Source organism: Nomascus leucogenys, chromosome 4 (assembly GCF_006542625.1).
Source record: "Nomascus leucogenys isolate Asia chromosome 4, Asia_NLE_v1, whole genome shotgun sequence".
NCBI lineage: Eukaryota > Metazoa > Chordata > Mammalia > Primates > Hylobatidae > Nomascus > Nomascus leucogenys.
In genome coordinates this window covers 148,258,404-148,286,089 of record NC_044384.1, presented here as the reverse complement: position 1 = coordinate 148,286,089, position 27,686 = coordinate 148,258,404, and the positions used below count along the sequence as shown (strand labels likewise).

Genomic DNA, 27,686 nt, shown 5'->3' with positions numbered 1-27,686 from the left:
AGCACTTTGGGAGGCCGAGGTGGCTAGATCATGAGGTCAAGAGATTGAGACCATCCTGGCCAACATGGTGAAACCCTGTGTCTACTAAAAATATAAAAATTAGCCGGGCGTGGTGGCGGGCACCTGTAGTCCCAGCTACTCGGTAGACTGAGGCAGGCGGATCACCTAACCTGGGAGGCAGAGGTTGCAGTGAGCCAAGATCCTGCCACTGTACTCCAGCCTTGGGGGACAGAGCAAGACTCTGTCTCAAAAAAAAAAAAAAAAAAATATATATATATATATGTTGTAGGGGATACATTTCTCTTTTCAAAATATGTGCTAAAATACAGTGAGATCAATGGGCTTTTTAGCTGTTCTCAGTTCAAGGAACTTTAGTCACTTCAGAGAATGTCACGTTTATGTAACTTTGTTACTTTGTTGGTAAATAGTGGTGTTTAACAGTTTTTATTATTTTGATCAGACGAGACAATTGGGATCCCAAATCTCAGGGACCATCCCTAGAATAGTTGCTGTATAAAGCTGTGCCGCGGCCTCGTGGCTTTCTGTTTTCTCATGAAATGCACCACACCAAGTAAGTGCACATACTCAGAAACATTTTGAAACACAAATGCCACATATGACACACTTGGATTCACAGTATTATCTTCGCACTTCAGAGGGAACTGTGTTGCTTGTTGATGATTTTTCATCTTCGACTACATTTGCAACATTTTCAGAAATTAAAATTTATCTTCTAATGATATTGCTGTTGGATTTCCAAGCAATGTCAAATCTGATAACACCTAGCTAGGTACAATAGCACCGACTCTTTTGTTTTAAGATTAATCTCCTCTCAATTTTTTCCAGGAGGGACTTTCAAACATTCCCGTTTTCTTTTTAAAGTCATTCCCACTAAAGGAAAACCAGTTACGTTTTTTTTTTTTTTTTTTTTTTTTGACGTAGAGTCTCGCTCTGTTGCTCATGCTGGAGTGCAGTGGTGCAATCACAGCGCCCTGCAGCCTTGAGCTTTTGGGCTCAAGTGATCCTCATGCCTCAGCCTCCTGATTAGCTAGGACCACAGGCACCACCACCACGCCCAGCTAATTTTTTGATTTTTTTGTAGAGATGGGGTTTTACCATGTTGCCCAGGCTGATCTCAAACTCAGGAGCTCAAGCAATCCTCCTGCCTCAGTCTCCCAAAGTGCTGGGACTACAGGCATGAGCCACCGCACCCGGTCTGTTTTTATTCTACGATAAGAATCACTTAATTCTAGTCACCTGTGTCTCAGGTAACAGAGGATGGCCACATCGAGGTGACCCAGAGCTGGGGCAAAGCAACTCAGGCCCGTCTGTTGTTGACCTGTTAGGAGAAGAGGTCCATTTCAAATGCCCTGCTCAAACAGGGAAACACGAATTCACACTCGTTTGAAGGAACCTGAAGTTCCTGTAACTGTGCAGGAAATTAAAACAAACTGGAATCGTATCTGTCATCTCTGGCCACAGATGCAGAGTAGTTATTCCTTATGGTTGTAAAGGTGAAAGCTCTTTCTCCAAGCTTCTTGTTCAGGGGACAGAGAAGACAGGACATCTTCTGCTTTGTCAAATGTTCATACCAGATTTAAACCGTTCATCCTATGGAAACCTTAGTAGATACACTTAGAAATGGCAATACATATATATGAGATAAATTTTTATTTATTTTTGTGCTTATCCTCTTTGAAAATGTGTAAAGACCAAGGTGGTTAAATGCGGTTTGAGGGGATCCGAGGGCGCAGTGTTCAGGCCCGTCTCCACGTTGCTTCCTCCTCCCTCTGCCACGCTGGAGCTGGCTGCCCCGGGGACAAAGCCCCCAGCTGAGGCCGTCGGTAACTCCCTGGCTGTGCTTCCTTGCAGCCGTCCCGTCCCATCCTTATGGGATTACGCTCCTCAACTGTGACGGCCACTCCATGACCCTGGGCTGGAAGGTCCCGAAATTCAGCGGTGGCTCACCCATCCTTGGTTACTACTTGGACAAGCGTGAAGTTCACCATAAAAACTGGCACGAGGTCAATTCCTCACCCAGCACACCGACAATCCTAACGGTCAGTTGGTTTTTATTTCTTCGTCTATTTTTGTCTGGGTGGTTCTTTACATTTTGGGCACTGTTTCCGCGTTTGATGACGTTAGATAATTTGATACAGACACAAAAATGGATTAAAAAATAGCATCATGAGATCATGAAGTTTGGGAGCTAAAAAGATCCTGGGAATCATATTCTTTTTCTTTCTGAGAAGCAGTGAAGAAGGGAGGTCAGTGATGGAGTGGGTCTGACAATGAGTCCATGACCTCTGGTGTGACCAGTGTCTGGTCCCAGTACCGGTGGTAACCATGTCCCTTGTTCCAGGCTCTGAGGCCTTGAGGACAGGGACAGAGTCTCATGCGTGTGCCTGAAGGGAGAGTCTCGCTGAATGTCTGTTCAGGAAGAGTGACGTTGGCTCTCTGCTTGTCACCCACCACTTCCCTGAGACGTTCTTGCATTTCAAGCCTCCCAGAGAGTCCCTTGCCGCAGTGCCGCTGGTACTCAGGTGCAGATAGTGGCAAGGACATCAACTCGGAGCTCAGAGATCTGGGGTCAGATGCAGACACACCCTTGGCAGCCATTGTCCTGTTTCCCTGTCCGGCCCTTGACCCCTCATCTGAGCATGGATGAGTGACCCTCATCTCACACTGCAGCTCCCGTCCCACCCTGGGGAGCCACAGACCCCAGGGGAGTCACTTAAACACCAAGAGGAGGGCTTTCTTTTTTGGAGGGGATAAGGACTTAGAAGATCTAATCTTTGTCGTCTAGAAAATTCTGACTTATAAATCTCTCTCTTTATAAATTTTAATATTTTATATACATATGATGATACATAGGCAACTTTCCAGTTTGCTGTGACATTATTGATATTTTGCCCACGTTCAACCTCTGTTCTGACCCCTTACAATGTCTAAATGTTCTCAACTTAAAAATTATTTTATTTTTAATTGACAAATAATAATCGTACGTATAGATGGGGTACAATGTGATATTTTAATATATGTTTACATTACGGAATAATGAAATCAAGCTAATTAACATCTCCATTGCCTCCCAGTACTTATAATTTTTTGTGGTGAGAACATTTAAAATCTATTTATTTGTATATTTATTTATTTTTTGAGACAGAGTCTCACTCTGTCTCCCAGGCTGGAGTGCAGTGGGGCAGTCTCGGCTCACTGCAACCTTCACCTCCCAGGTTCAAGCAATTCTCCTGCCTTAGCCTCCTGAGTAGCTGGGATTACAGGCGCCCACCACCACGCCCGGCTAATTTTTGTATTATTTTAGTAGAGACGGGGTTTCACCATGTTGCCCAGGTTGATCTGGAACTCCTGACCTCAGGTGATCTGCCCGCCTCGGCCTCCCAAAGTGCGGGGATTACAGGCGTGAGTCACTGTGCCCGGCCTAAAATCTATTTTAAAATTTTTTTTGAAATACGTCTACAGCACATTATTATGGGCTAAATCATCACCATGCTGTGTAGGAAGCGCCAGAACTCGCCCCTCCTGTTCCTGCTGGAACTTTGTCCCTCTGTCCAGCGCCTCCCCGACCCGGCACCCTCCCTTCAGCTCCCTGTCTTCGTGAGTGCTACTGTTTCAGATTCCACATCTGAGCAAGATCACAGTGTCTATCCTTCTGTCCCTGGGTCATCTCGCGCAGCACAACAGTTCTTTACTCGGTCCGAGATTCCTGAGAAAAGTACCTGCTTACTTTCTGAATGCTTCACAGCTAGTCCAGTGAGGAGGATGAAGGCCATCACCACGGGCTGAAGTCGTTTCTCCTCAGATATCTTATTTTGGAAGCTACTTTTTGAGACAGTGTTTACCCAGATAGCGTTTTTGTCCCACTAGCCCTGCGGAGTCGAGGCTCGTCGTGTTGGCCAAAGGCCTCCCTGGTGCTTTGTCCCCCAGCCAGGCAGCATCCCCGAGGGCCCTGTGGGTGGCCCTGGACTGCAGCACCCCAGGGACCTGGGCAGCCTGGGGCTCTTGTCCTGCAGAGTCCGAGTATGGGGGACGTGGTGGGCTCTGTCTCCAGGGTGACCCCCCTTGGGTCCAGGGCAGGGCCCGCTCAGGGGACAGTACGTGGCCTGAGTGCCTCTTTCCTCCAGGCCTCTGCCCTTGAGTTGGCCCTGGGTGACCGTCACCTCTCTGGGCCTCAGTTTCCTTACCTGCCGCTGGGGTATCACCTGTCCACCACCCCCACAGGAGCCTTTGGGGATTGAGTGAAGGACACGTAAGGTTTCACACAGCTGCAGCTCGTCGGGCACATCGAGGGCCTTCCTGAAATATTTGGTCCAATTTCCCGACAACGTTCCTTCCTCTCATATTTTATTTCACAAGCCAGTTATAACAGCTCCTCCCCTTCAGTGGGCTGTGATGCATCCTTTATCTCATGTATTAATTTAAACAAAATCTGAACAGGTGGACGGCTTGACGGAAGGCTCACTCTACGAGTTCAAAATCGCTGCCGTCAACCTTGCCGGCATCGGGGAGCCCTCGGATCCCAGTGAGCACTTCAAGTGTGAGGCCTGGACCATGCCGGAGCCCGGTGAGTCACTGCCCCCAGGACACCCGCCTTCTAGCGCACAGGCTGGCTGGGAAGGGGCCTCTGTGGCTGCGGCTCAGGCCTCACCAGCCTTCACAGCGTGTCTGTTCCTCTGACTCCCGCAGCCCCAGAGCCACCGTGCACCAGGCGCTGTGCAGGGCTGCGAATCAGGCAGACCCAGCATCTAGTTTGGGCTGTGCGTGGTCCAGAGGCCAGTGATGAGGGCAGAGTAGGAGGCCCTGAGGGTGAGCTGGGAGGGAGCACAGGAAGACCCAGACTGTGGGGAGAGGGACAGCTCCCCATGCATCCCCTGACCTATGACGTGGATTTGGCCCAGGTCACCTACCCCAAAGGAGCAGGCAGAGAGAGTCACAGGTGGAGGGGCAGTTGGGAGCCCGGGCCCCAGCTAGGAGGCACGACAGGGTTCTCATTCGTGGGTTAGCTCCTGCTGTCCTCTCAGGCCATCTGGGGATCTTGGGCCTTCCAGTTCTAAAAGGCACAATTGTTGCAGATCTGCATTTATTTAGCTCGCACTCTACTGGTTTTTTTATTTTGACATGAGGTCTCTCTATGTTGCCCAGGCTGGTCTTGAACTCCTGGGCTCCAGCCATCTTCCTGCCTCAGCCTCATGAGTAGCTGGGACCACAGGTTCATGTCACCATGCCCTGCTAACATTTTCTCTCTGTTTTCACAAGTTCTCACGTAGCAGATGTTGATTTCTTTGTCTCTAACCTATCAGGAATCAAATGCAATGGATAATATGCTCATACTTTGACTAAGTAAATCCTGAAAGTTGAAGGTGAAAAAGTTCAAAGTTCAGAGTGTGTTCCAATGTTATGGCCAGAGTATACTGCCTTTTTCCTTTCAGTCAGTGTCTTTTGACTTAGCAAATCAGCTGCTAAGAATCCAGATGAATATGTCAATTAGAAAATTCCTTCCTTCCTTCTTTCCTTCCTTCCTTCCTTCCTTCCTTCCTTCCTTCCTTCCTTCCCTTCCCTTCCCTTCCCTTCCCCTTCCCTTCCCTTCCTTCCTTCCTTCCTTCCTTCCTTCCTTCCTTCCTTCCTTCCTTCCTTCCTTCCCTCGCGCCCACCTGCCCGCCCTCCTTCTTTCCTGCCTTCCTACCTTTCTTGTTTTAATGAAATTAAATTTTGGACCTTAGAAAACCAACAGAAGAAAAAGTCATTCTAGTTTCCCAAGCCATTTATGAGGGTTGATAGGAGACGGCCTCTCAAGGCTCAAGGCCGCAGTGAGACTGGCTGAGGATGGGGATGGGCTGCCTCTCGGTTCCCTTGCACCACTTGGTGCTTGCCTGGACCTGAGCCTCTGCACCACATGTCCTCAGAGTTGCCGTGGGTGTTCGTAGAGGCTGCAGCGATGTGCTTCCGGCCAGGTGGGCAGGCTCCCTGAGTGACTGTGACTGCCAGGTGTCCAGCCCCGTGGAGGGTAACTTGAGAACCTGTCCTTTTCTGCACACCGTTCCTCTCTGTGATAGCATCTGCTGGTCCTGAGAATGCAGTGTGGACTTCAGAATGATTCTACGTAGATCCACAATGGCCCCGATGCCCACAGAGGGGGCGGCAGGAGCATTAGGCTGGGCCCTCCTCCCCAACCCCCAGCATCACACGGAGCACCCTCCTTACCCCGCTCTCTGAGAGAGGCTGATAAACATCAGATGGGGAACAGATACGGATGGTCCTGGTGGGGGGTGTCCCAGAGGAGCAGTGGGTCCTGGGGCTGGGTCGGGCAGTGGGTCTGCTGGACTGGCTATGCGCGCAGACGCAAGGTGGCATCTGACTTCGCAGGTCCTGCCTACGACTTGACGTTCTGTGAGGTCAGGGACACGTCCTTGGTCATGCTGTGGAAGGCGCCTGTGTACTCTGGCAGCAGCCCTGTTTCTGGATATTTTGTGGACTTTAGGGAGGAGGATGCTGGAGAGTGGATCACTGTCAATCAGACGACAACGGCCAACCGTTATTTAAAGGTAAGTCTTGGCCGGCTGTGGTGGCTCATGCCTGTAATCCCAGCACTTTGGGAGGTAGAGGCGGGCCAATCACTTGAGGTCAGGAGTTCGAAACCAGCCTGGCCAACATGGAGACGCCCTGTCTCTACTAAAAATACAAAAAATTAGCTGGGCATGGCACCGTGGCAGGCACCTGTAATCCCAGCTACTCGGGAAGCTGAGGCAGGAGAATCGCTTGTACCTGGGAGGCAGAGTTTGCAGTGAGCTGAGATTGAGCCACTGCACTCCAGCCTGGGTGACAGAGCGAGACGCTGTCTCAAAAACAAAACACAAAAAACAAAATAAAACAAATTAACAACAAAAAATAAAAGTAAGCCTTTCGTCTTGGCCATTACCTATGTGTAAAAGTGCTGTTGATTTCTGCGCAAGCCAGCACCGAGCGCCAAGATGAGCCTGTTCAAATGATTGGGGCATGGCTGCTGAGGATTCAGCCATCATGCACATCATGGGGCCCAGCAGATGGCAGAACAGTGCTTTGAGGACGCAGCGCCCTCCTTCCATTCAAACCAACATGCTGTTCGCTCCTGGGGAACTGCGCAGACACGCCTGTTTTCTTCCACATGGCATCTAATAGCTGTTAATTGTCTGTTCACGGGCTGTGTCTGTGTGCTTTCCACAGGGATGGTGCATATTGTATTAGGTCCTTCCACTTCATGCCCTGCATTTAATTTACTTAATTCATGTGATCGCTAAAGTCCATTTGATAAACACCACACACAGATTTACACACGGTTTTCATACATGGAGCAAAACTATAACGTGTCACTTCCTCCAGCCTCTCTTTCTCCAAATGTTTCTGTTTTTAGCACTTGCGGTTCCTCAGTGACTGGGTCAGGTGTAAGGACTGAGCCCCAGGAGGCCTACCTGCTCCAGCTGAGTTGCCAACTGCCTTAACCCAGAGGTTTTCTTCTCTATGTGCTGGGCCCTGTGGGGGGGCGGGCCTGCGTCCTTCCCTAAAGCACAGCCTCGTCTGGGTCCCGGCACCTGAGCACAGGCCGAGAGGGCCTTGCACAGGTGACACCTTCCGGAAACCCTTTGATGACAGGAAACAGTCAGTTTCTTTAGAATGAGTCAGCTTCTAAGAATCAGCTACATAAATCGACTAGAAGCTTAGTAAATGTATATTGATGTTTATCCAAGCAGGTTTTAATAGGAATAACCCATGTATGTACAAGTAGAGATGGATTTAATTTTGATGCCCCAATGATGATTTTACACAGTTAAATATCACACTTAAAATAGTATTTGGTTCCATAGAATTACAGTAAATATAAACACCAGATTATAAACTAGTCAGTATGATTTTACTTCTGCTTTAAAATATGCAGAGATAAAAAAATGAAAGAGGCTCTATCAGATTGGTAGCGAATGCGTTTATTCCTCCAAAGTCACATTCTGCACCACTGTGAATCTCCTCTTCCCTCCTTTTCTAGCTCATTAAGTATCGTTTTCCCAACTGGAAAAATAAGCTATTTTTGAAAAGGCCCTATTCACAATAAAATGTGAAAAACTCCAAAGTCAACTTTATTTTACCTCCACACATCTGGTGTGTCCTCTGTTGTTTCAAGGTCTCTAACCTGCAGCAAGGTAAGACTTATGTCTTCAGGGTCCGGGCAGTCAATGCAAACGGCGTGGGGAAGCCCTCAGACACGTCGGAGCCTGTGCTGGTAGAGGCGAGACCAGGTAAGGCTTATAACAAAAACTACAGAACAGCAATGATTTGGGGGGAGAGTGTGCATGTATTACGTATGTATGGATGGGGGTGTGTGGATAAATGAGTGGGAGAGTGTACATGTATTATGTGTGTATGTGTGGATGGGTCTGTAGATAAATGAATGGGAGAGTGTGCATGTGTTACGTGTGCATGTATGTATGGGTATGTGGATAAATGTATGGGAGAGTGTGCATGGATTATGTGTTAGTGCGTGGGTGTCGGAATAAATGAGTGGGAGAGTGTGCATGTGTTACATGTGCATGTATGTATGGGTATGTGGATAAATGTATGGGAGAGTGTGCATGGAATATGTGTTTATGCATGGGTGTCGGAATAAATGAGTGGGAGAGTGTGCATGTATTATGTGTGGATGGGTGTATGGATAAATGCATGTATTATGTGTTCATGTATGGATGGGTGTGTGTGAAAATGAATGGGAGATTGCGCATGTATTGTGTGTATGGATGGATGGGTGTGTGGATAAATGAGTGGGAGAGTGTACATGTGTTATGTGTGTATGTGTATGTATGGATGGGTGTATGGATAAATGAGTGGGAGAGTGTGCATGTGTTATGTGTATATGTGTATATGGATAAATGAGTGAGAGTATGCATGTGTTATGTGTATATGTGTATGTATGGATGGGTGTATGGATAAATGAGTGAGAGAGTGTGCATGTGTTATGTGTATATGTGTATGTATGGATGGGTGTGTGGATAAATGAGTGGGAGAGTGTACATGTGTTATGTGTATTGTTTTATGGATGGTGTATGGATAATGAGTGAGAGAGTGTGCATGTGTTATGTGTATATGTGTATGTATGGATGGTGTATGGATAAATGAGTGAGAGAGTGTGCATGTGTTATGTGTATATGTGTATGTATGGATGGTGTGTGGATATGAGTGGGAGAGTGTACATGTGTTATGTGTATTGTGTTGTATGGATGGTGTATGATAATGAGTGAGAGAGTGTGCATGTGTTATGTGTATATGTGTATGTATGGATGGGTGTATGGATAAATGAGTGGGAGAGTGTGCATGGATTATGTGTTATGTGTATGTATGGATGGGTGTATGGATAAATGAGTGGGAGAGTGTGCATGTGTTATGTGTATATGTGTATGTATGGATGGGTGTATGGATAAATGAGTGGGAGAGTGTGCATGGATTATGTGTGTATGTGTATGTATGGATGGTGTGGTATGGGGGATGTATGGATGTGTATGGATAATGAGTGGGAGAGTGTGCATGGTTATGTGTATATGTGTATGTATGGATGGTGTATGGATAATGAGTGGAGAGTGTGCTGATTATGTGTATGTGTATGTATGGATGGGTGTGTGGATAAATGAGTGGGAGAGTGTACATGTGTTATGTGTATATGTGTATGTTTTTTGGTATGTGGGGTGTATGTGTTATTATATGTAGTTGGTGTGTATTTGTGATTGTGTTATGTTTTTGTATGTATGGTTGTTGTATAGTGGGGAGTGTCATGATTATGTTGTATGTGTATGTATGATGGTGTGTGGATAAATGATGGGAGAGTGTCATGGATTATGTGTATATGTGTATGTATGGATGGGTGTATGGATAAATGAGTGGAGAGTGTGATGGTTATGTGTTATGTGTTGTATGGTGGTGTTGGATAAATGAGTGGGAGAGTGTGCATGGTTATGTGTTATGTGTATGATGGATGGTGTATGGATAAATGAGTGGGAGAGTGTGCATGGATTATGTGTATATGTGTATGTATGGATGGGTGTGGATATGAGTGGGAGAGTGTGATGGTTATGTGTTATGTGTATTATGGATGGGTGTTGGATAAATGAGTGGGAGAGTGTGCATGGATTATGTGTATATGTGTATGTATGGATGGGTGTATGGATAAATGAGTGGGAGATGTGCATGTGTTATGTGTATAATGTGTATGTATGGATGGTGTATGGATAAATGAGTGGGAGAGTGTGCATGATTGTGTATGTGTATGTGATGGTGTATGGTATGAGTGGGAGTGGCTGATTTGTGTTATGTGTATGATGATGGATGGATAATGAGTGGAGAGTGTGCATGGTTATGTGTGTATGTGTATGTATGGATGGGTGTATGATAAATGAGTGGAGAGTGTGATGTGTTATTGTGTATGTATGTATGGATGGGTGTATGGATAATGAGTGGGAGAGTGTGCATGGATTATGTGTGTATGTGTATGTATGGATGGGTGTATGGATAAATGAGTGGGAGAGTGTGCATGGATTATGTGTATATGTGTATGGATGGATGGTGTATGGATAATGAGTGGAGAGTGTGCGTGTATTATGTGTATATGTGTATGTATGGATGGGTGTATGGATAAATGAGTGGGAGAGTTGCGTGTATTCTGTGTATATGTGTATGTATGGATGGGTGTATGGATAAATGAGTGGGAGAGTGTACATGTGTTATGTGTATATGTGTATATGGATAAATGAGTGAGAGTATGCATGTGTTATGTGTGTATGTGTATGTATGGATGGGTGTATGGATAGATGAGTGGGAGAGTGTGCATGGATTATGTGTGTATGTGTATGGATGGATGGGTGTATGGATAAATGAGTGGGAGAGTGTACATGTGTTATGTGTGTATGTGTATGTATGGATGGGTGTATGGATAAATGGGAGAGTGTACATGTGTTATGTGTATATGTGTATGTATGGATGGGTGTATGGATAAATGAGTGGGAGAGTGTACATGTGTTATGTGTATATGTGTATGTATGGACGGGTGTATGGATAAATGGGAGAGTGTACATGTGTTATGTGTATATGTGTATGTATGGATGGTTGTATGGATAAATGAGTAGGAGAGTGTACATGTGTTATGTGTGCATGTATGGATGGGTGTACGGATAAATGAATGGATGTCTTGTCCTTATTTTAAAAAGATTTGGATGGCAAATGAAGTATGCACTTAAATCTCTGCCTGTGCACTAAGGGCCCTGGATGAGAAGGAGAGCACTTTGGGTCATCTTCATGGTTGGCAGGGCTTGCTCTTGGAATGGTCAAGCCATGGGCAGGAAGGAGGGCGTTTTTTAAATATTACTGCTGGATTTTTATCAGAAAATTTTAAAGCTGTTGGTAATTTTCTTGGTTTCAATGAATAAAACTTCCCTGGAGTCAACCGTAAAAGGGCAAATACTTCTAAAGGCAGGACACACACTCATAGGATACACAGGCTGTTTTGTGTTGCTGTAACAGAACACTGAGGCTGGGTAATTTGTTTTTAAAAGTTTATTGGGGCCGGGCGTGCTGGCTCACGCCTGTAATCCCAGCACTTTGGGAAGCCGAGGTGGGCGGATCACGAGGTCAGGAGATCGAGACCATCCTGGCTAACACGGTGAAACCCCGTCTCTACTAAAAAATACAAAAAGAATTAGCTGGTCATGGTGGTGGGCGCCTGTGGTCCCAACTACTCGGGAGGCTGAGGCAGGAGAATGGGGTGAACCTGGGAGGTGGAGGTTGCAGTGAGCCGAGATCGCGCCACTGCACTCTAGCCTGGGCGACGGAGCAAGACTCCATTTAAAAAAGAAAAAGAAAAAAACAGTTTATTTGGCTCATGATTCTGGAGGCGGGAAGTCTAAGAAGCACAGTGCCAGGATCTGCTATGGTGGCTCCGGTGGCTCCGGTGAGGGCCTCCTGCTGCCCCACAACATGGTAGAGAACTGCATGTGTGCGGAAACGGACCCAGCACGGGAGGCAGCCTTGCTTTATAACATTTACTCTCACTGGAACTAGTCCATTCCAGTGTAACCAACCAGCAGCCGTGGTTATTAGCAAGAATCTACCCAGTCTTTCCAGAAAGACATGAATCTATCTTAACAACCTCATCACCTCTTTTAAAAAGATTTTTCATTATTCTATTTTTTATAGAGACAGGATCTCACTATGTTGCGCAGGCTGGTCTTGAACTCCTGAGCTCAAGCGATCCTCTGACCTCAGCCTCCCAAAGTGCTGGGATTACAGGCATGAGCGCTGCCCCCAGTCATTAATCACCTCTTAAAGGCCCCACCTCCCAACACCATTGCACTGGCTTTTACGTTTCAACATGAGTTTTGAGGGGATCAACCACATCCAAACCACAGCCACAGAGTGTGACCTGAGTGTTAGGAAGCAGTGCAGCCTCAGACTGTAAAGATCCTGATGGCTTTCTGCGGTGGCCTCTTCATCTCATCCTGCCACCTAACTTTCTTTGCATCTGTGTCTTCTTCATAACCCGAGAGCATTGACACTTCATGGGCTCAGTTCCACTCACCAGCAGAGGCTGAGATGTGTCTCGTCTAATTCCTAATTCCTAAGAGATAGATTATGCCTTGCACATGGCCAGATGTTCACCTGGGTCAAAAAGTAGCAAATAAACCACAAACAACCCCTACTCCCAAGCAAGACAAGGCAAGGCCCCATGGAGAAGGCAGAGCTGTGTGAAGGGGGAGCTCCGTGGGGGGCACATGGCTGCTGGGCTTCCCCTGGGGGTCAGAGGAGGAGATTCCAGAGAGAAAAGGATCTTCAGGGCCCGGAGAGGCAGCCCTGAGAGGTTTTCTGCAGTTGTATGAGATGCAGAGAAGGAAGTGGGCAGAAATGTGATAAATTAAAAAAAAATTAGCAACAACAAAACAACCATGCCCCTCCAGGTCCTCCGTAAAGTGTTTTCTCTCTCATGATTCTCTGATCAGTCCTGGCTCATTAAATGCAACTGATGATTTGGTGTAAGATGAAGTCTCTGTTTTGGCTACCCCCTCAGTATTAGTCCGTTCTCACACTGCTATGAAGAAATACCTGAGACTGGGTGACTTATAAAGAAAAGAGGTTTAATTGACTCACAGTTCGTCATGGCTGGGGAGGCCTCAGGAAACTTACAGTCATTGCAGAAGGCACCTCTTTACAGGATGGCAGGATGGAGTGAGTGCCAGCAGGGGAAATGACAGGTGTTTCTGAAACCATCAGATCTCATGAGACTCAGTCACTATCATGAGGACAGCATGGGAGAAACCACCCCCGTGATCCAATCACCTCACTCCCTCGACACTTGGGGATTACATTTCAAGATGAGATCTGGGTGTGGACACAGAGCCAAACCATATCACCCTCTCCCAAAAGAGAGTTGAAAGAACACAGTGTCCCTAAGCCGCTCACCTCATGCTCTTCTTATGCAGGCACCAAGGAAATCAGTGCCGGTGTCGATGAACAAGGCAACATCTACCTGGGCTTCGACTGCCAGGAAATGACAGACGCGTCTCAGTTCACCTGGTGTAAATCCTACGAGGAGATTGCAGATGATGAGAGATTTAAAATCGAAACCGTGGGGGATCAGTAAGTCAGGCCTGGAAGTTGGATATTGGAAACTTTTAGAAGTTCCTGCAAACAGAAATGATCGACATTCACCTACTCTTCTTCCTTTTTAGCTCCAAGCTGTACTTAAAGAATCCAGATAAGGAGGATTTAGGGACTTACTCTGTGTCTGTAAGTGATACAGATGGAGTGTCCTCCAGTTTTGTTCTGGACCCAGAAGGTAATATTTATATGGCAGAACCTTGCCTTTTTGGTTTTATCACACTTTCAAAGATTGACACCAACATAGAAAAAGACTTACTTGCTTAGAAAAAAGATGTATGCTTGCAGGAGGCTGGCGGTGGGGGCTATGTATATAAGCCAAAACTTACTTTAGAAATTAAACAAACTCTAAAGTTTATACTGTTTCCACCAAGTAGTCTCTGGTCCTGATATATTGCCTGTATAGCCTTCAACTTGTACTTTTAAAGTTGAGTCTTAGCCACATTTTAATAGTTCGGTATGCAGAGGGTAACAGATTAGCTAAGAAATCCATGAAATTAATGAGACATCTAAGGATGGAAGAGTCTTCCCTTCCTTCCAATACTGAGAAATCTGGATGATCAAAGAAAAATTTTTTTATGCGTGTAAAATAATTTTAACTGCCAAAGTGAAAACCTGCTGCTCTCTTACACATGGAAGACAGCAGAGAGAAGTGAGAAAAGTCTGTTTAGTAATCAAGGGGAAAAACAATAGTTTTCTTAGGTAGGTTCACAGATCTGAGTTCACCAGGCACACAGTCTCAGGTAGGCAGGGCTGATTTTTTTTAAACTGCCTGGCATCACGTGTATTTGTGTGGCCCCTCATCTACCCCACCCACAGGACAGCATCAGCCTTAGACATTTTTAAATGAAGGGGCCTTGATGCATCGTGAACTCGTAGGGCTGGATGGTATCCTCAGACCTCTGGGTTTCTTTGGGTCTTTAAGACATTTGAGTTTCCAAAAGTTTTCTATTAAAATGCTCTCCAGGGATGGCATAAATGATCTCCAGGGGGACCCTAAGGTTTACATGCAAATCCTTTAGTTATCAATCACTGTCCTGGTTGATATCATGCAGAGGCTATGATCTGAGAACATCTGACCCAGGATGGGTGCTGTGGGCTGGGCAGGAGGATGGGCAGGTACCCACAGACGGGTCAGCCAGAATCACACTCTCAGTTTCTGCAGTGTGCAGGTCTGGCTCAATGTTGGTGACATTCTGGAAAACTCATGCACATTTAACAAGACCCAGCCGGACAAATGAGGAGGCCACACCGTCTTGCCTTTCTGGGGTCCTTTCTGTGGGTTCACCACTCACAGGCAGAGCGGGGAAGGACCCAAAATCCACTTGCATGCTGGTAAAGCAGCTTCTGCTGGCCCCGCCTGGAGGGTCTTCACACAGTTTTGTACCTTCACGACATCCTGAAGTAATTCTGAAAAGCTATGCATTCCTCTGCACCATTTCAAAGTTTCCATCTTAATTTTAAGTTTTTTAAATATTTGCAAAAGAAAAAATTCCACCTTCTCTTATATTGTGTATAGACTTCAAATATATTTGAGGCAAGACTTTGCAGTTGAAGATTTAGCTCATTCCATGTATGGAAATTCCTACCAGAAGGTTGAACTGGGAAACAGCCAGTCCTCCCTGTGAAACCAGTTGCAAATGTGGGTTTACTTTTGGTTAGCAAAATCGAACTTCATTTTTCCATTTTGAATAGACACGCTCTTGAAGGCCTTGGAGACCACCATCTTGTTTCTGATTCTAATTTTAAGAAGGAAGGAGAAAAAATGAAGTGGCCTAGAGCCTCACATTTTCTTACCTTGCTCTTTGGACTTTCTCAGGAATGCAAAATGCAGTGTATTTGGTTTATTTATTTATGTTTTTGTTTTCTTTCTTCCTTCCTTTTTTCTAAATTCATGGTAATACACTACAGTGATGAAATGAGCGGCATGTATATCTTTCTTTAATGAGACTGAGGAAGGAAATCTTGAGAGGGGAAGGAAAGTCACAGGCCACCAGCACGTTCTCAGCCAGTCCAGTCAATTTTAGGAAAGAGCTCACAATTAAGTGCAAGGATCTGGAAAAGACTCCCTTTAACCTTTCGTCTTCCAAGTCTTCCTATATTCCAGGGATATACCTACCCCTGCCCCAATTCCTTTGTCCCCAGCTGAGACTGTGCCCAGCCTTGCCCTCAGCTGCCCCTGTACTAGGTGGGTTCTTTAAATGGTGAAGGTTAAACTTATCCTCTATGTCCCTCAGACTTGTCGTTTAAATTCCTTTCGTGTCCTCCAATTAAATCCTGGGGTTTTGCAGTCTTGCTCCTGTGTAGCCTTGCTGTTGTCTACAAACTTCTCTATGTGCAGGTCCAGATGAATTGAAATACTTTTTCTTTGTTTTAGAGCTCGAGCGTTTGATGGCATTGAGCAATGAAATAAAGAACCCCAGTAAGTAAGCCTCCAGCCCTGCCCCTCTGCTTGCAGCCGCTGGCTGGAGGGCCATGTTCATTAATGCATGAGTTCTTGGAGGAGCAGCTTTGGGGAAAGGATGGCCTCATTTCCTGATCCCAGCTTACGAGATTGAAACCTGTTGATTTAAAACAAATATTAGCTTATATTATAGCTTGTTGAAACTTGCATTGCGTACAGTGATTAGAATTTTGGGTTTAGTATCACTGTTCCTAATCCAAGTGAGATCCAAAATTTCATTTCCTATCAAGTGAAATCTTCTGTTATTGAATTGCATTAAATATAGAAAGAATCCAGGCATCTTTACTTACCGAACACGTCCGGAAAGCTAACTGAGAACTCACGTGGCGTGACGCTTTAGAGGCAACAAGAGGCCACCTCAGGTTTTATTTTTTATTTTTGGCTTCCATAATCTAATACTCCAGGGTTTCACATTCTCAAAAATTTAATAACTAGGATTGATATTTCCGTACACTTTGCTGGTATTCTTCCTCACAAGGATTCATGCATTATTGACTTGTGATTTCTTTTCTTCCTGTAGCAATTCCTCTGAAATCGGAATTAGCTTATGAGATTTTTGATAAGGGGCGGGTTCGCTTCTGGCTCCAGGCTGAGCACTTATCACCAGATGCCAGCTACCGATTTATTATTAACGACAGAGAAGTCTCTGACAGCGAGGTGAGTTCCTGTGTGAGTGATCTCTGGCTTTGCAGGGAGCCCACTTTTGTTGTGGTAGGTCAGTTACTGAATATCAACACTCTCTGTCTGTTTGCATCCCTTTTTGAGACTCAAAGATTGGGGCGTGGAAGGTTGACAAGATGAATGGATATGGTTGATTCTTATAATGTTCAAAAGTTTGGTCTGGGTTACAGGAGACATCAGGAGTCTTTAAAATCTGAGCCTGCTGGAATTAAAAATGACTTTGAGCTTGTTTTTGTGAAAAGGTTCAGGTCAGGTGCGGGAAAATATCCTTAATGAATCAGTTCACTTATTCTTGATAGTGGTTTTGAAGGTATCTATTTTTTGCTCTATTGTGAGAGAGGCCTCCCTGCATTCTCCCCCCACCGACAGCTTCCCATGGAAGGCATCCCTGGGGAATAAGTTTCTGTGGCTTCTCTACCTCTTTGGGCAGAAATCTCAGTGTGGCAGACTGATCTGACAGCGTGGCTGTCAAAAGCGATGTTCTGGCCAGGCAAGGCGGCTCTCACCTGTAATCTCAGCACTTTGGGAGGCCAAGATAGGGGGATTGCTTGATCCCAGGAGTTCAAGACCAGCCTGGGGAACATAAGGAGATCCCTTCTCTACAAAAACGGAAGAAATTAGTTGGGCATGGTAGTGCTCGCCTGTAGTCCCAGTTACTTAGGAGGCCGATGTGGGAGGATCACTGGAGCCTGGGAGGTCCGAGCTGCAGTGAGTTATGATTGAACTACTGCACTATAGCCTGGGAGACAGCAAGGCTCTGGCTCAAAAAAACAACAACAAAAAAGGCACATGCTCTGTCACGGTCCAGACACCGCGTCGGTTCTGCTTTCAATTGTATAAAATGAATCTTAACAATTTTGACAGGTACTCCTTATTTGTCTGGAGAGTATTTGAGAAGCTAATGGTTGTGTTTCGATAAATTTCTTCTTTTCTAATGACAGCACGCCTGGGACCCGGTTAAAGGACAGCCCTATTTCATGGGGACTTGACTGTTCAGTGGTGGCGTGGCTCTCTCAGAGCCCCCATCTTTACTGCTTCCGCCTTTTTCCCTTAATGCCCAGTGTAGAGTGTGGGTGGCAACCTTAGCTGTCTACTAAGTCCTCAGTGTTGATTTGTTTGTTCATTACACAGGTTTTAGGGGAACCGTGCAATGCAGGAGCCTCTCATGCTCCCGGGCAGCCCGCCTGCCATATTTCTAAGCTGGACCCCTCATTGCAGTCCAGCCTTTGTGTCTGATGGGCATTTAGCAGGACTCAGTTAGATGAATGTTGATCAGACAGAAGTCTTGCATGGTAAGGATCATAGAATTTTCTTCTCCAGTCAGTCTTTCCCGTGAGAATCATGCCACACTTTAAGACTCACTCCTACATGGGAGAGTCGGCTAGAAAGTAGAAAACATCTAGCTTCTTTTGGGCTGCAAAAAAGCCAGTGGTGTAACTATTGCCTATGGGAGACTTACTGTCTGATCCAGGTAATTGGAGAAATCTTCTTTGAGCAGAGACCACGCTATGATATGAAGTGGAATTTAGGGGAATTGCACTTTATTTGCGGGATATCTTTTGATGAACATTTCCTGCCTGCTGTATAGAGCTTGTTGTCAGGATGGGTGTCCTGGCCTCATGGCTAATCTTTTGGAATATGGCTGTACTATTTCACTTCTTTAATTAGCAATCCACAGGTGACTTTTACATTTGAAGATTGATGCTATTTTGTGGAAGCCATATAAAAGCCTGTATTTATGGCACTCGTAGAATCATTCAACTTCATCTTGCCGCATAATGGCATTAGCAAGAAGCCTAATTATTTTCTAAAACCTGCCCAGACATTGCAACACAGCAGCTAAGAAAATAGAAAAAGCTGCTATATTGCTAAGAATCTACTCAGTGAGAATCATACCTTTTTCTTCCTCAGAGCCAGTTAGAGTAAGTTCCTATCATTCATTCTCTACTCATGGATGTTTGAAGTGAGGATAATGTCATACAAATAAGGACAGTGCATTTATCTGATCAACCTGAAGTTTACTCTTAATGTTCCGAAGTAAATACTCCACATTGTAAACAAACCTGAGGTCCACGGGACGGTGTATCCACTGGACTCTCAGGTCCCTCTCCTGCTCATGGCACCTCCAAGAGCGACGTCAGTCTCCAGGGATGGGGACAAAGTTGTTGTGCTTCCTGCAGTTGAGCCATTTCTTAAAATAATCTCCCTCCCTCAAAAACAGTCTGAGGTCTTGCCCTCTCATTCATTTGTCTCTTTCTATCGCTGTAGAGGTACCAAGTTCCTGTGCCCGTTTTCTGTTTAGAAAAAGTGTCGGTGATCTTACACAAGTATACGTTGTGTGATCTGCATCTCTGATACAATATTGGAATTTCTCATTGTGAAGGTGATTTTTGTGTTTATGGGAAATCAAAACCTGGGGTAGGAGTGGAGCAGACTTTATTCACACGTAAACCCTGAAAGTCAGATTTGATGAAACAAAAATTGCAGTTTCCCAGGGAGTTGTTGGGAGCTTGGGTGGTCCTCTTCATTTCCCAGTGGACGGCAGCTCCTACCCTGTACATCACCTGCTGAATAACTACTTGGCCGGTGCAGCAGCAGGGACAGAACAGTCAGATGTGAAGTTGCCCTTACAGACACTGTCATAGAGTCAGAGAAATACACCTTCAATTAGAGGAGGACAGAGAAGAAAGATAGAACCCAGGTTATATTAAAACAGTACAGTGAACACTCTCAGAATTCAGAGAAGGCAGAGGGTTGAAGAGGCCGAAGTAGTCAGGAAGGATTTCAAGGGTAGAGGGTTATTGAAATGGGTGTTAAGGAGGTAGAAATCGAGGGTCAGGGGTGTGGGGGTCGGGGATGGGAGGGAGAGAATGAGACATTCCAAGCTGCTCAAGTGCACGGAGAGTGGGGAATGATCAAGGAATAGTGGCACGGGGAAGTGGAGGGGTGGGCTCAACGGAGGGGGCTGTTTGCCTGAGTGATCTCAGGAAATGTTGTTGGGGAATAGGAATGGGGTCGGAAGATACAGACTTTGAATGTCAGGCAGAAGAACTTAGAAACCATGCTGAAGAAAATGAACACAGAGACAGAAACTGAACCAAGTGGCTAGTTTGCTAATATTCGTCTTCCAAAGCCTCTTTCGTGGCACTGGCATTTGCAATATCAAAACACAAATGTAAACTCGGAAAGAAGAACATTGTGAAAATAAATGCACGTGATTTATCAGAAGAAGGTTGCTGATTTTCTGGCTAAACTTAGGTTGTCACGTGCAGATAGAAATTCTCTGTAGTATTGCTGCTAAGGCAAGGGCTGTAAGAGGAGTGTGCTTCCAAGGGCTGACGGGGTCTCCTCCTGCTACGCCTGCCTCATTTGCTGAGCACCACAGGATATTAGTTTTTTGTTTTGCTCATGTGTCTCCAAGAGCCTCCCCGAGTCCTGGGTAAGATCATTATTCAGGCTGGAAAGCCTTTGACTCAATTCCAGCTGAGATTGATCCGAAAGGTAGATGAAGATCTGCAGAAAATATTGATAGCAGCTGAGACTGCCGTATTGCTAACTCTGGGCACGAGGATGCTGAGGCTGCGCGTCCACACTCCTGTGATTGTACGGTAGCATGGCTGGGGCGAGTCCCACGTTGGATATTGGGTGCCCTCGACGCCGTCCTTGCCTGCATTACTGCTGCATTTAGGACAAGTCACACACTGGGATGTGGTCCTTCTACCGTTAAGACCCTGCTGAATGTCAGACACTGCATCATCCAGGTGGAGTACAACGCAATCCACTAGCAGCCATAAAACCTTTCCGTATCTGTTAGCACATCCCAAATGCTGAGGGAGCAGAGGTGTGGGAAAGGTGAGCCGGGAGCAGGCGAAGGCCTTGTGAGGCCTCTACCCCAGATGCTGCCTGGGATGGGGCTTCTGTGCCCAGGGCGTGGCTGCACCAGGGCAGGGAGGCCAAAGAGGGTGGTGCAGGGGGTTAGCTGTTGAAGGAAGGGAGGTGACAGGTGCAGCCAGGGACGGAGGAAGGACCGGCTGGGACAGGTTCATAGTTTCAGCCGATGACTGATCTGGAGGGGAAGCTCTCAGTTGAAGAAGGCTTCCCAGGTCTGCACTAGGAAGGACGCTCCAGTCCTGACCACGTCCGCAGGCTCTCACCTAGAAGGATAATTATCTTCCACAATTGCTCAGTGTCACTTAGTAGTGTCAGAGACCACAGCCACCGCAACGCCACAGATGGCAGGGTGAGCTAAGCCCCCTCCAGCTGACTTTCTCAGCAGAACCTTGACGGACGTGTGTTTGGTGTTTCTCACTGCCAGGCATGATGCTGGGCACGGCGTGATGCTGCAGGGATGAGTAAGGCCATGCCTGCTCTCAGGGGCTCATTGTCTAGCGAGACAGACAGATGGCAGGAGGACATGTGGGCTAGGGAGGGTGCGCCCTGGGGCAGGGTCCTGCTGGGGGAGGGGAGGCAGAGCTGTGGAAACCCCAGAAAACACCAAAGCTCACCCCGGGGCATCAGGGAAGGCTCCCTTGGAGCCAGTTACAAGGGCTGCATTTGGGTGAGGTTGCCAGGACAAGGGTGGGCAGAAGCTGCACTGTTGCAGAGAGGCCTCCAAGCTCAGAACTGTGGGGCATGGCCCTCAGGGAACTCCAAGGCACGAAATGTATCCCTGCAGTCATCCCCAAAGCAGCAGAGAGGCAGGTAGTCCAGGCTTCTGTGGACTATTCCTGTGATACAGTGTAACCTAGAAATCATGAAGTGGTGCAGTGTCATGTTCTCAGAGCAACCAGCAGCCTCCCGATCTTTATCCCATCTTAGCAACAAGACAGCTGCACTGCAGGCAGGAAGGGGGAATTGTGTGGGTAAATGTTTGTAGTTTGGTTATACACATTATGTATGACAAAATTTCTTTTTTCTCCCTTTTTCTGAGACAGAGTCTCACTCTGTTGCCCAGGCTGGAGTGCAGTGATGTGATCTCCGGTCACTGTAACCTCTGCCTCCCAAGTTCAAGAGATTCTCATGCCTCAGCCTTCTGAGTAGCTGGGATTACAGGCGTGCACCAGCATGCCTGGCTAATTCTTGTATTTTTAGTAGAGATTGGGTTTCACCATGTTGGCCAAGCTGGTCTCTAACTCCCGAACTCAGGTGATCTGCCCACCTTGGCCTCCCAAAGTGCTGGGATTACAGGTGTGAGCCACCGCACCCAGCCTGACAAAATTTCTTTTTTCTTTTTATTTTTTTGAGGCAGGGACTTTCTCTGTTGCCCAAGCAATCTTCCTGCCTCAGCCTTCTCTGTGGTTGGGACCACAGGGATGTGACAAATTTATATACTGCTACACAGGAAAACTGGTTTTTAGAATTACAAAGAAGAGATGGTCTAATATATTAAGAACATATTTTGGCAAAGACCAATACCATATGAAATTGGTTTGAAACAGGTCTAAAAATTACACAGGCTGATTGATGTTTTGAAAGGTTTCCTTAGAATTAGAGTTATTTAAGTGAAAAAGTGAAATTTAAGTACTAATATTAATTTATGATAATTTTAATAATTATCAAGAAGTACAAAAAAGTAAAAATATCAAGCCCCCAAATAAGGAAACCAGCAAAAAAAAAACAAAAAACAAAATATAAAAAAGAGAAATAAGCATTAATAAAGGTAGGGGAAAATGGTTTTAGTAAAGTTAAAAAGTTAATAAGTAAACATCACAAAATCAGAGGGAAACAAAAGATCAAATTTGGTCAATTCATCTGTGTGTTAGAGAAACACTTGTTCTTCAACTTGTAGGATTATGTAAATAAAACATTCATATGTATCTGTGCATGTACTGTAGAATAAAATGAAACATTTTAAAAAATAAAAGTGATCAAAAAAATCAACACCTGTTGGAGGTCCATTTATCCTTTCCTCACCTGAAACTCCTGGACCCTGATGGACCACAGCAGGCTGGGGCTTGTGGGTGCTGTGTCCCAGGAGCTGAAGATGACAGTGGCTGTGGAGATTGCCTGTTGTTGCTATCCATGTGGGATTTTGTCATCAGCTGGCGATTGTTGTAATTCATATCAATTGCATATCATTTTATTTTCTCCTGTGAATTTTATCTGCTTCACATTAGTAACTGATTCTTGGGTAGGTGTGGAGTCTCTGCCTAGAAGGTCCCTGGTTTGGACTCTCAGATCTCCTCACATAGCCAGGCTTTGTCACTGAGTGACAGCTCATACCCACTGTTTGATCCTTGTTCACGCAGAGGTTTCCTTGATAAAATTTCATTTTGGTTTCTTCCTGTCATAATCCCTTAAGATCTCATGGCTGATGTCATTGTTAAATGTTGCGAGGGAAAACTAGCAGAGATTTCCTTGTATAATTCTCCATTTCGCTTGTTTTGCTTGCAGATACATAGAATTAAATGTGACAAAGCTACCGGCATTATTGAGATGGTGATGGATCGATTTAGTATTGAAAATGAGGGGACCTACACTGTGCAGATTCATGATGGGAAAGCCAAAAGTCAGTCTTCTCTAGTTCTTATTGGAGATGGTATGCTATATTGAATATTTCCACATGTCCATAGAAGATAATTCAAATGAAATTCTTTTGACTGGAGAGAAGCAAACGTTTCATATATATTTTTTTAAATATTGAATTTAGCATTCAAGACTGTGCTGGAAGAGGCTGAGTTTCAAAGGAAAGAATTTCTCAGGAAACAAGGTGAGTCACTGACCAGCTGCCCTGCCCCCAGCATAAAGCAAGACTTACGATTGGAGTATTTATGAGAAGCAGATCTTACATGATCCCAAGCGACCCTAAAGGCTGTTTTAAATGATTAAGAGGTTAGGCCAGGCCAAGCCTGGTGGCTCACGCTTGTAATCCCAGGACTTTGGGAGGCCGAGGTGGGAGGATCACCAGAGCCCAGGAGTTCAAAACCAGCCTGAGCAACATAGGGAGACGCTGTCTCAAAAAACAAAAAAAAAAAATCAAAAGAAGCTGGGCATGTTGGTGCATGCCTGTAGTCCTAGCTTGATCCCACGGTTGACGCTGGAATGAGCTATGATAGCGCCACTGCACCTCAGCCTGGGCAACAGGTGAGACCCTGTCTCAAGAAAAAAAAAAAAAAGTCCACTGCCATTTTTTAGCACTAGAAGTGTGTATACTTTTCTGTTCTTTGTCCTTTACATGTATTTTGCTTGCATTTCAAAAAATGCTTCTACCTTTAAAAGCCCCAGACTCGTCTGTTTAATGTTCACATTTCCTGTTATTGTCTTAAGGCAAAGAAACCATCAATCTAACCAGGCTCTGTGGCTGACTTGCTGACCAACTCCTCTGTTCTGTACGCTGCTGGGAGGCGGTTCTTCCGAAACACTTATTTCTTTTAGGCGCCCCTTTGCATAAAACACTTCAATAGCCCCATAAAGCATGCACCAGATAAATGCAGGCTTTCCACAATCTGCACCCACTGCTTAACCAGATGTTATTTCCCACCATGGGGACAACTTCCTGGATGGGCTGGACCAATGTCTTCACCTTGCCCCTTTCCTGGCACCCATGCCTGTCTCTGTGGTCTTGTCTCCCCTGAGGTCTTTCCAATCCCAAGTCCAAAGTGGGTCTTCCCGTCTCCCTGTGGGCTTCTCTGCTGCAGGGGCCCGGGCTGTTCCTTTCGGGGGCTCTGAGCCTTTGTGAGGGGCTAGATGTTACCCTGCACTCAGAGGACAGGCCAGCTCTTCCATCATTTGTCGAATTTCTAACGTTTCTTATGGGGCTGAGCAGCTCGTAGATGCCTGGGGCTTACCAACTGCATAGGAAAGGAACGTGCTTTATAGCCGGGGAGTGAAGAGGAAAGCGTGCCTCTAGCTTTAATGTCCAGATGGAGTCCAGCAATTTTAATGAAAAGAATCAAGAATGGGGGCTTCATGGCTTTGAAATGTAGAGATGGCAGTAGAGGCTATTCCTATCACTAGGAAGTTGTCCATTCTACTTAAGATTATGGGAGCTTTTAAACTTTCTAACTACAAACAGTGTACTTATACAAATACATGTTAACTAGATACAAAGGAAAATGGATACATTTTAGATTCTCAAACATTCCCCAAGGGTTTATTCAAATAATTTTTTTTTTTTTTTTTGAGATAGAGTCTTGCTGTGTTACCCAGGCTGGAGTGCAGTGGCGCGATCTCAGCTCACAGCAAACTCCGCCTCCCAGGTTCACACTATTCTCCTGCCTCAGCCTCCCTAGTAGCCGGGACTACAGGCGCCTGCCACCACGCCCGGCTAATTTTTTTTGTATTTTTAGTAGAGACGGGGGTTCACCACGTTAGCCAGGATGGTCTCGATTTCCTGACCTCGTGATCCACCTGCCTCGGCCTCCCAAAGTGCTGGGATTACAGGGGTGAGCCACTGCGCCTGGCCTCAAAAAAACATTTTTATATATGGGATTTCTATACTTCTTGAGAAAAATTAGAACATGAAGTATGAAACATGAAATCAAAACATTTTTATTATTTTTCATTGTTTTTATTTCTAATAGTCACAAATATTTTACTTATTTCTACCTTATGAATATTTTTTGGCCAACTTTGTAGGATGTATTTATGTATATGAAAGAAGTGAACACATACTTTCCAAATCTGCTTTGTATTTTTGCATTGAATGGCAAAAGGGTATTAGTGTATGACTTATTCCTACATGTATTTTAAATAAAAATGATTTACATTTTTAAAAAACATGTATAAATCTGTCTTTGAATTTGAATGCTATCTAAAGAAAATGTGTTTTACAAAATTGCTAGGTCAGACTGTTGTTTCTTCATCTCATGTCTATTCTCTTATTTAAAGGTATTGTTTACCATGTTGTCGAATGTTCAGTTAGACATATACATTGAGAAACAAAATATAATTATTTCGATAGCCTCCTTTCTGAAGAGCAGTAGATATGAGATGTCAGTAAGAAGGAGCCATCAGATATACGCTCCTACCAGGAAGCACAGATTTCAGTGGAGAATCAGTGTTAACACGTGTCAACATCCCAGGCCTGAAAAGTATCTCAGTTTCATTCTGCACAGCTATTGTCTTCTGCCAAAAATGCATTGCAGAAATATATACAATACATTCTTATGTATTATATATACACACCATGCATTTATGTGTAGGTATATATATAATAGCTATTTATTTATTTGTTTACTTTTTCCTTTTTTAAACATTGTTTTCCCTTTTTTCCTCCTCAGGCCCTCATTTTGCTGAGTACTTGCACTGGGATGTCACCGAAGAATGTGAAGTTCGACTTGTTTGTAAGGTGAGAAACCCAGTTCTAACAGGGAAACAATGAATCTCATTCTGGTTCCTATCAGAGAGGCCTTTCAGGGAGCAGCCGTGGCCAGATCTGTGATGCTGGTGAGGAAACGTGTGGTGTCTGCGTAGCTGCAGATGGGCGGAGTGGCTTTTGGGTCCTGTGGACTTTTTAGTACTTGGACTTCAGTGCTCATCTTTTCTTCTTCATGAAAAGATTACAGTGTAGTGGGATGCAACGGAAGGCTGGATTATAAAAACTTTACTTAAACGATTATTAAGTGAGTTTGTGAGAAAACACGTGCCCTGGCGAAATACACCTGGAAGTGCTGCTCATATGAGTTCATCAGGAAAGAAAAGGCATGATTTGGAGACAAGATGCTTCTTTTAAATGTAGTAATGAAATATGTTTTATTACTAAATATGAAAATATTTTTTAAGCAGCAAACCTTCAATTTAATAACTACTATTTGACTGTCTGAGGATGAGAGGATGGGGGAAAAAAGATCAATAATGCACTATTTTTACCCCCAAACTAGTTTCTTATTGTCTACTGGATAAGAGAGAAAAGTAAACAGATAGTTTCAATAAAGAAATGATTCCTGAGCTGCGTATGCCAAGGGGACTAAGAATTATGCAGGCCCGTGAGTGAGAAAAGTTGGTTCTAGGAAGATCCAGCAGCAGGAAGGGACAGAGAAGCTGAACTGTGCACTTAAAAATAACAACAATACAAAACCCAAGGCTGGTGGGCAAGTGGGGCCTTCCCCTGCAGGACCCAGAGGCTGGCCATGGTCTGAGAGGGCGCAGAGCACCTGACGGCTGTTATTGCAGTGACACGGGCTGCTTGTTGACAAGGAAGGCTGGAGGTGGCAGGGCTGGAGGACGATGCTTCAGTAGGCTGCTGAGAGATGGTAACTCCAACAGGGCAGTTTCCTATCCACAGAGAGAAGGAGATTGAGGATACACATCCAGCAGTTGAAAGCATCAGGGGGTGGCAAGCAGCTGCGTGTGGGCAGAGGGAAGTGTATTGGAGGACCGAGTGGGTGTGATATTACTTGAGATCAGCGCTGTACGGGGAGGGTCAAGTTTTAGGGTTTTGAGAATACCTTGAATTTCACAAAGATTTAGTTATATCCGTGGAATGGGCAATAAGGCATAACCAGCTCACAACAGGACATGCGAACCTGGCAGCAATGGGAAAGTCAACTGGAGCACGTGGCTTCATGAGATATCGTGTGTGGATTCATGAGGTATCAGGAATGCTTGGCTGTGGACATGACACAAGTGGGTCAAGCTGCCAAAGGACAGCCTTTAGAGACAGGAACATCACGCACAATTGGGGCATTCTGGAAAATTCAGATTGTCAGAGGAGAAGAGGAGAGCAGCTCCGGGATTATTAAGCAGAAACCCTCAGAGAGTTCAGAGGCAAAGCAAGTAACTTGGTGGCTGCTAGCAGGGAGGGACTTAGGAGTGAAGCGCTGCGTGGCCGGTTGAGGAGGGGCAGCTGGAAGCAGCGCTGCGTGGCCGGGTGAGGAGGGGCGGCTGGAGGCAGCATTGGCTGGGTGCTGGGCTGTCCAAC

General features: G+C 45.4%; 1 protein-coding gene across 1 annotated transcript in view; it reads left to right on the top strand.

Moving 5' to 3' along the window:
- Positions 1-27,686, top strand: part of MYOM2 (myomesin 2) — a 175,667-nt gene that overhangs the window by 122,430 nt on the left and 25,551 nt on the right. The window contains exons 18-28 of the mRNA XM_030812416.1: positions 1,873-2,060; positions 4,459-4,585; positions 6,385-6,563; positions 8,171-8,285; positions 13,503-13,659; positions 13,752-13,858; positions 16,058-16,102; positions 16,665-16,801; positions 23,219-23,363; positions 23,475-23,534; positions 26,047-26,114. Coding sequence (XP_030668276.1) covers positions 1,873-2,060; positions 4,459-4,585; positions 6,385-6,563; positions 8,171-8,285; positions 13,503-13,659; positions 13,752-13,858; positions 16,058-16,102; positions 16,665-16,801; positions 23,219-23,363; positions 23,475-23,534; positions 26,047-26,114 — 1,328 coding nt within the window. The remainder of the gene's footprint in view (positions 1-1,872; positions 2,061-4,458; positions 4,586-6,384; positions 6,564-8,170; positions 8,286-13,502; positions 13,660-13,751; positions 13,859-16,057; positions 16,103-16,664; positions 16,802-23,218; positions 23,364-23,474; positions 23,535-26,046; positions 26,115-27,686) is intronic.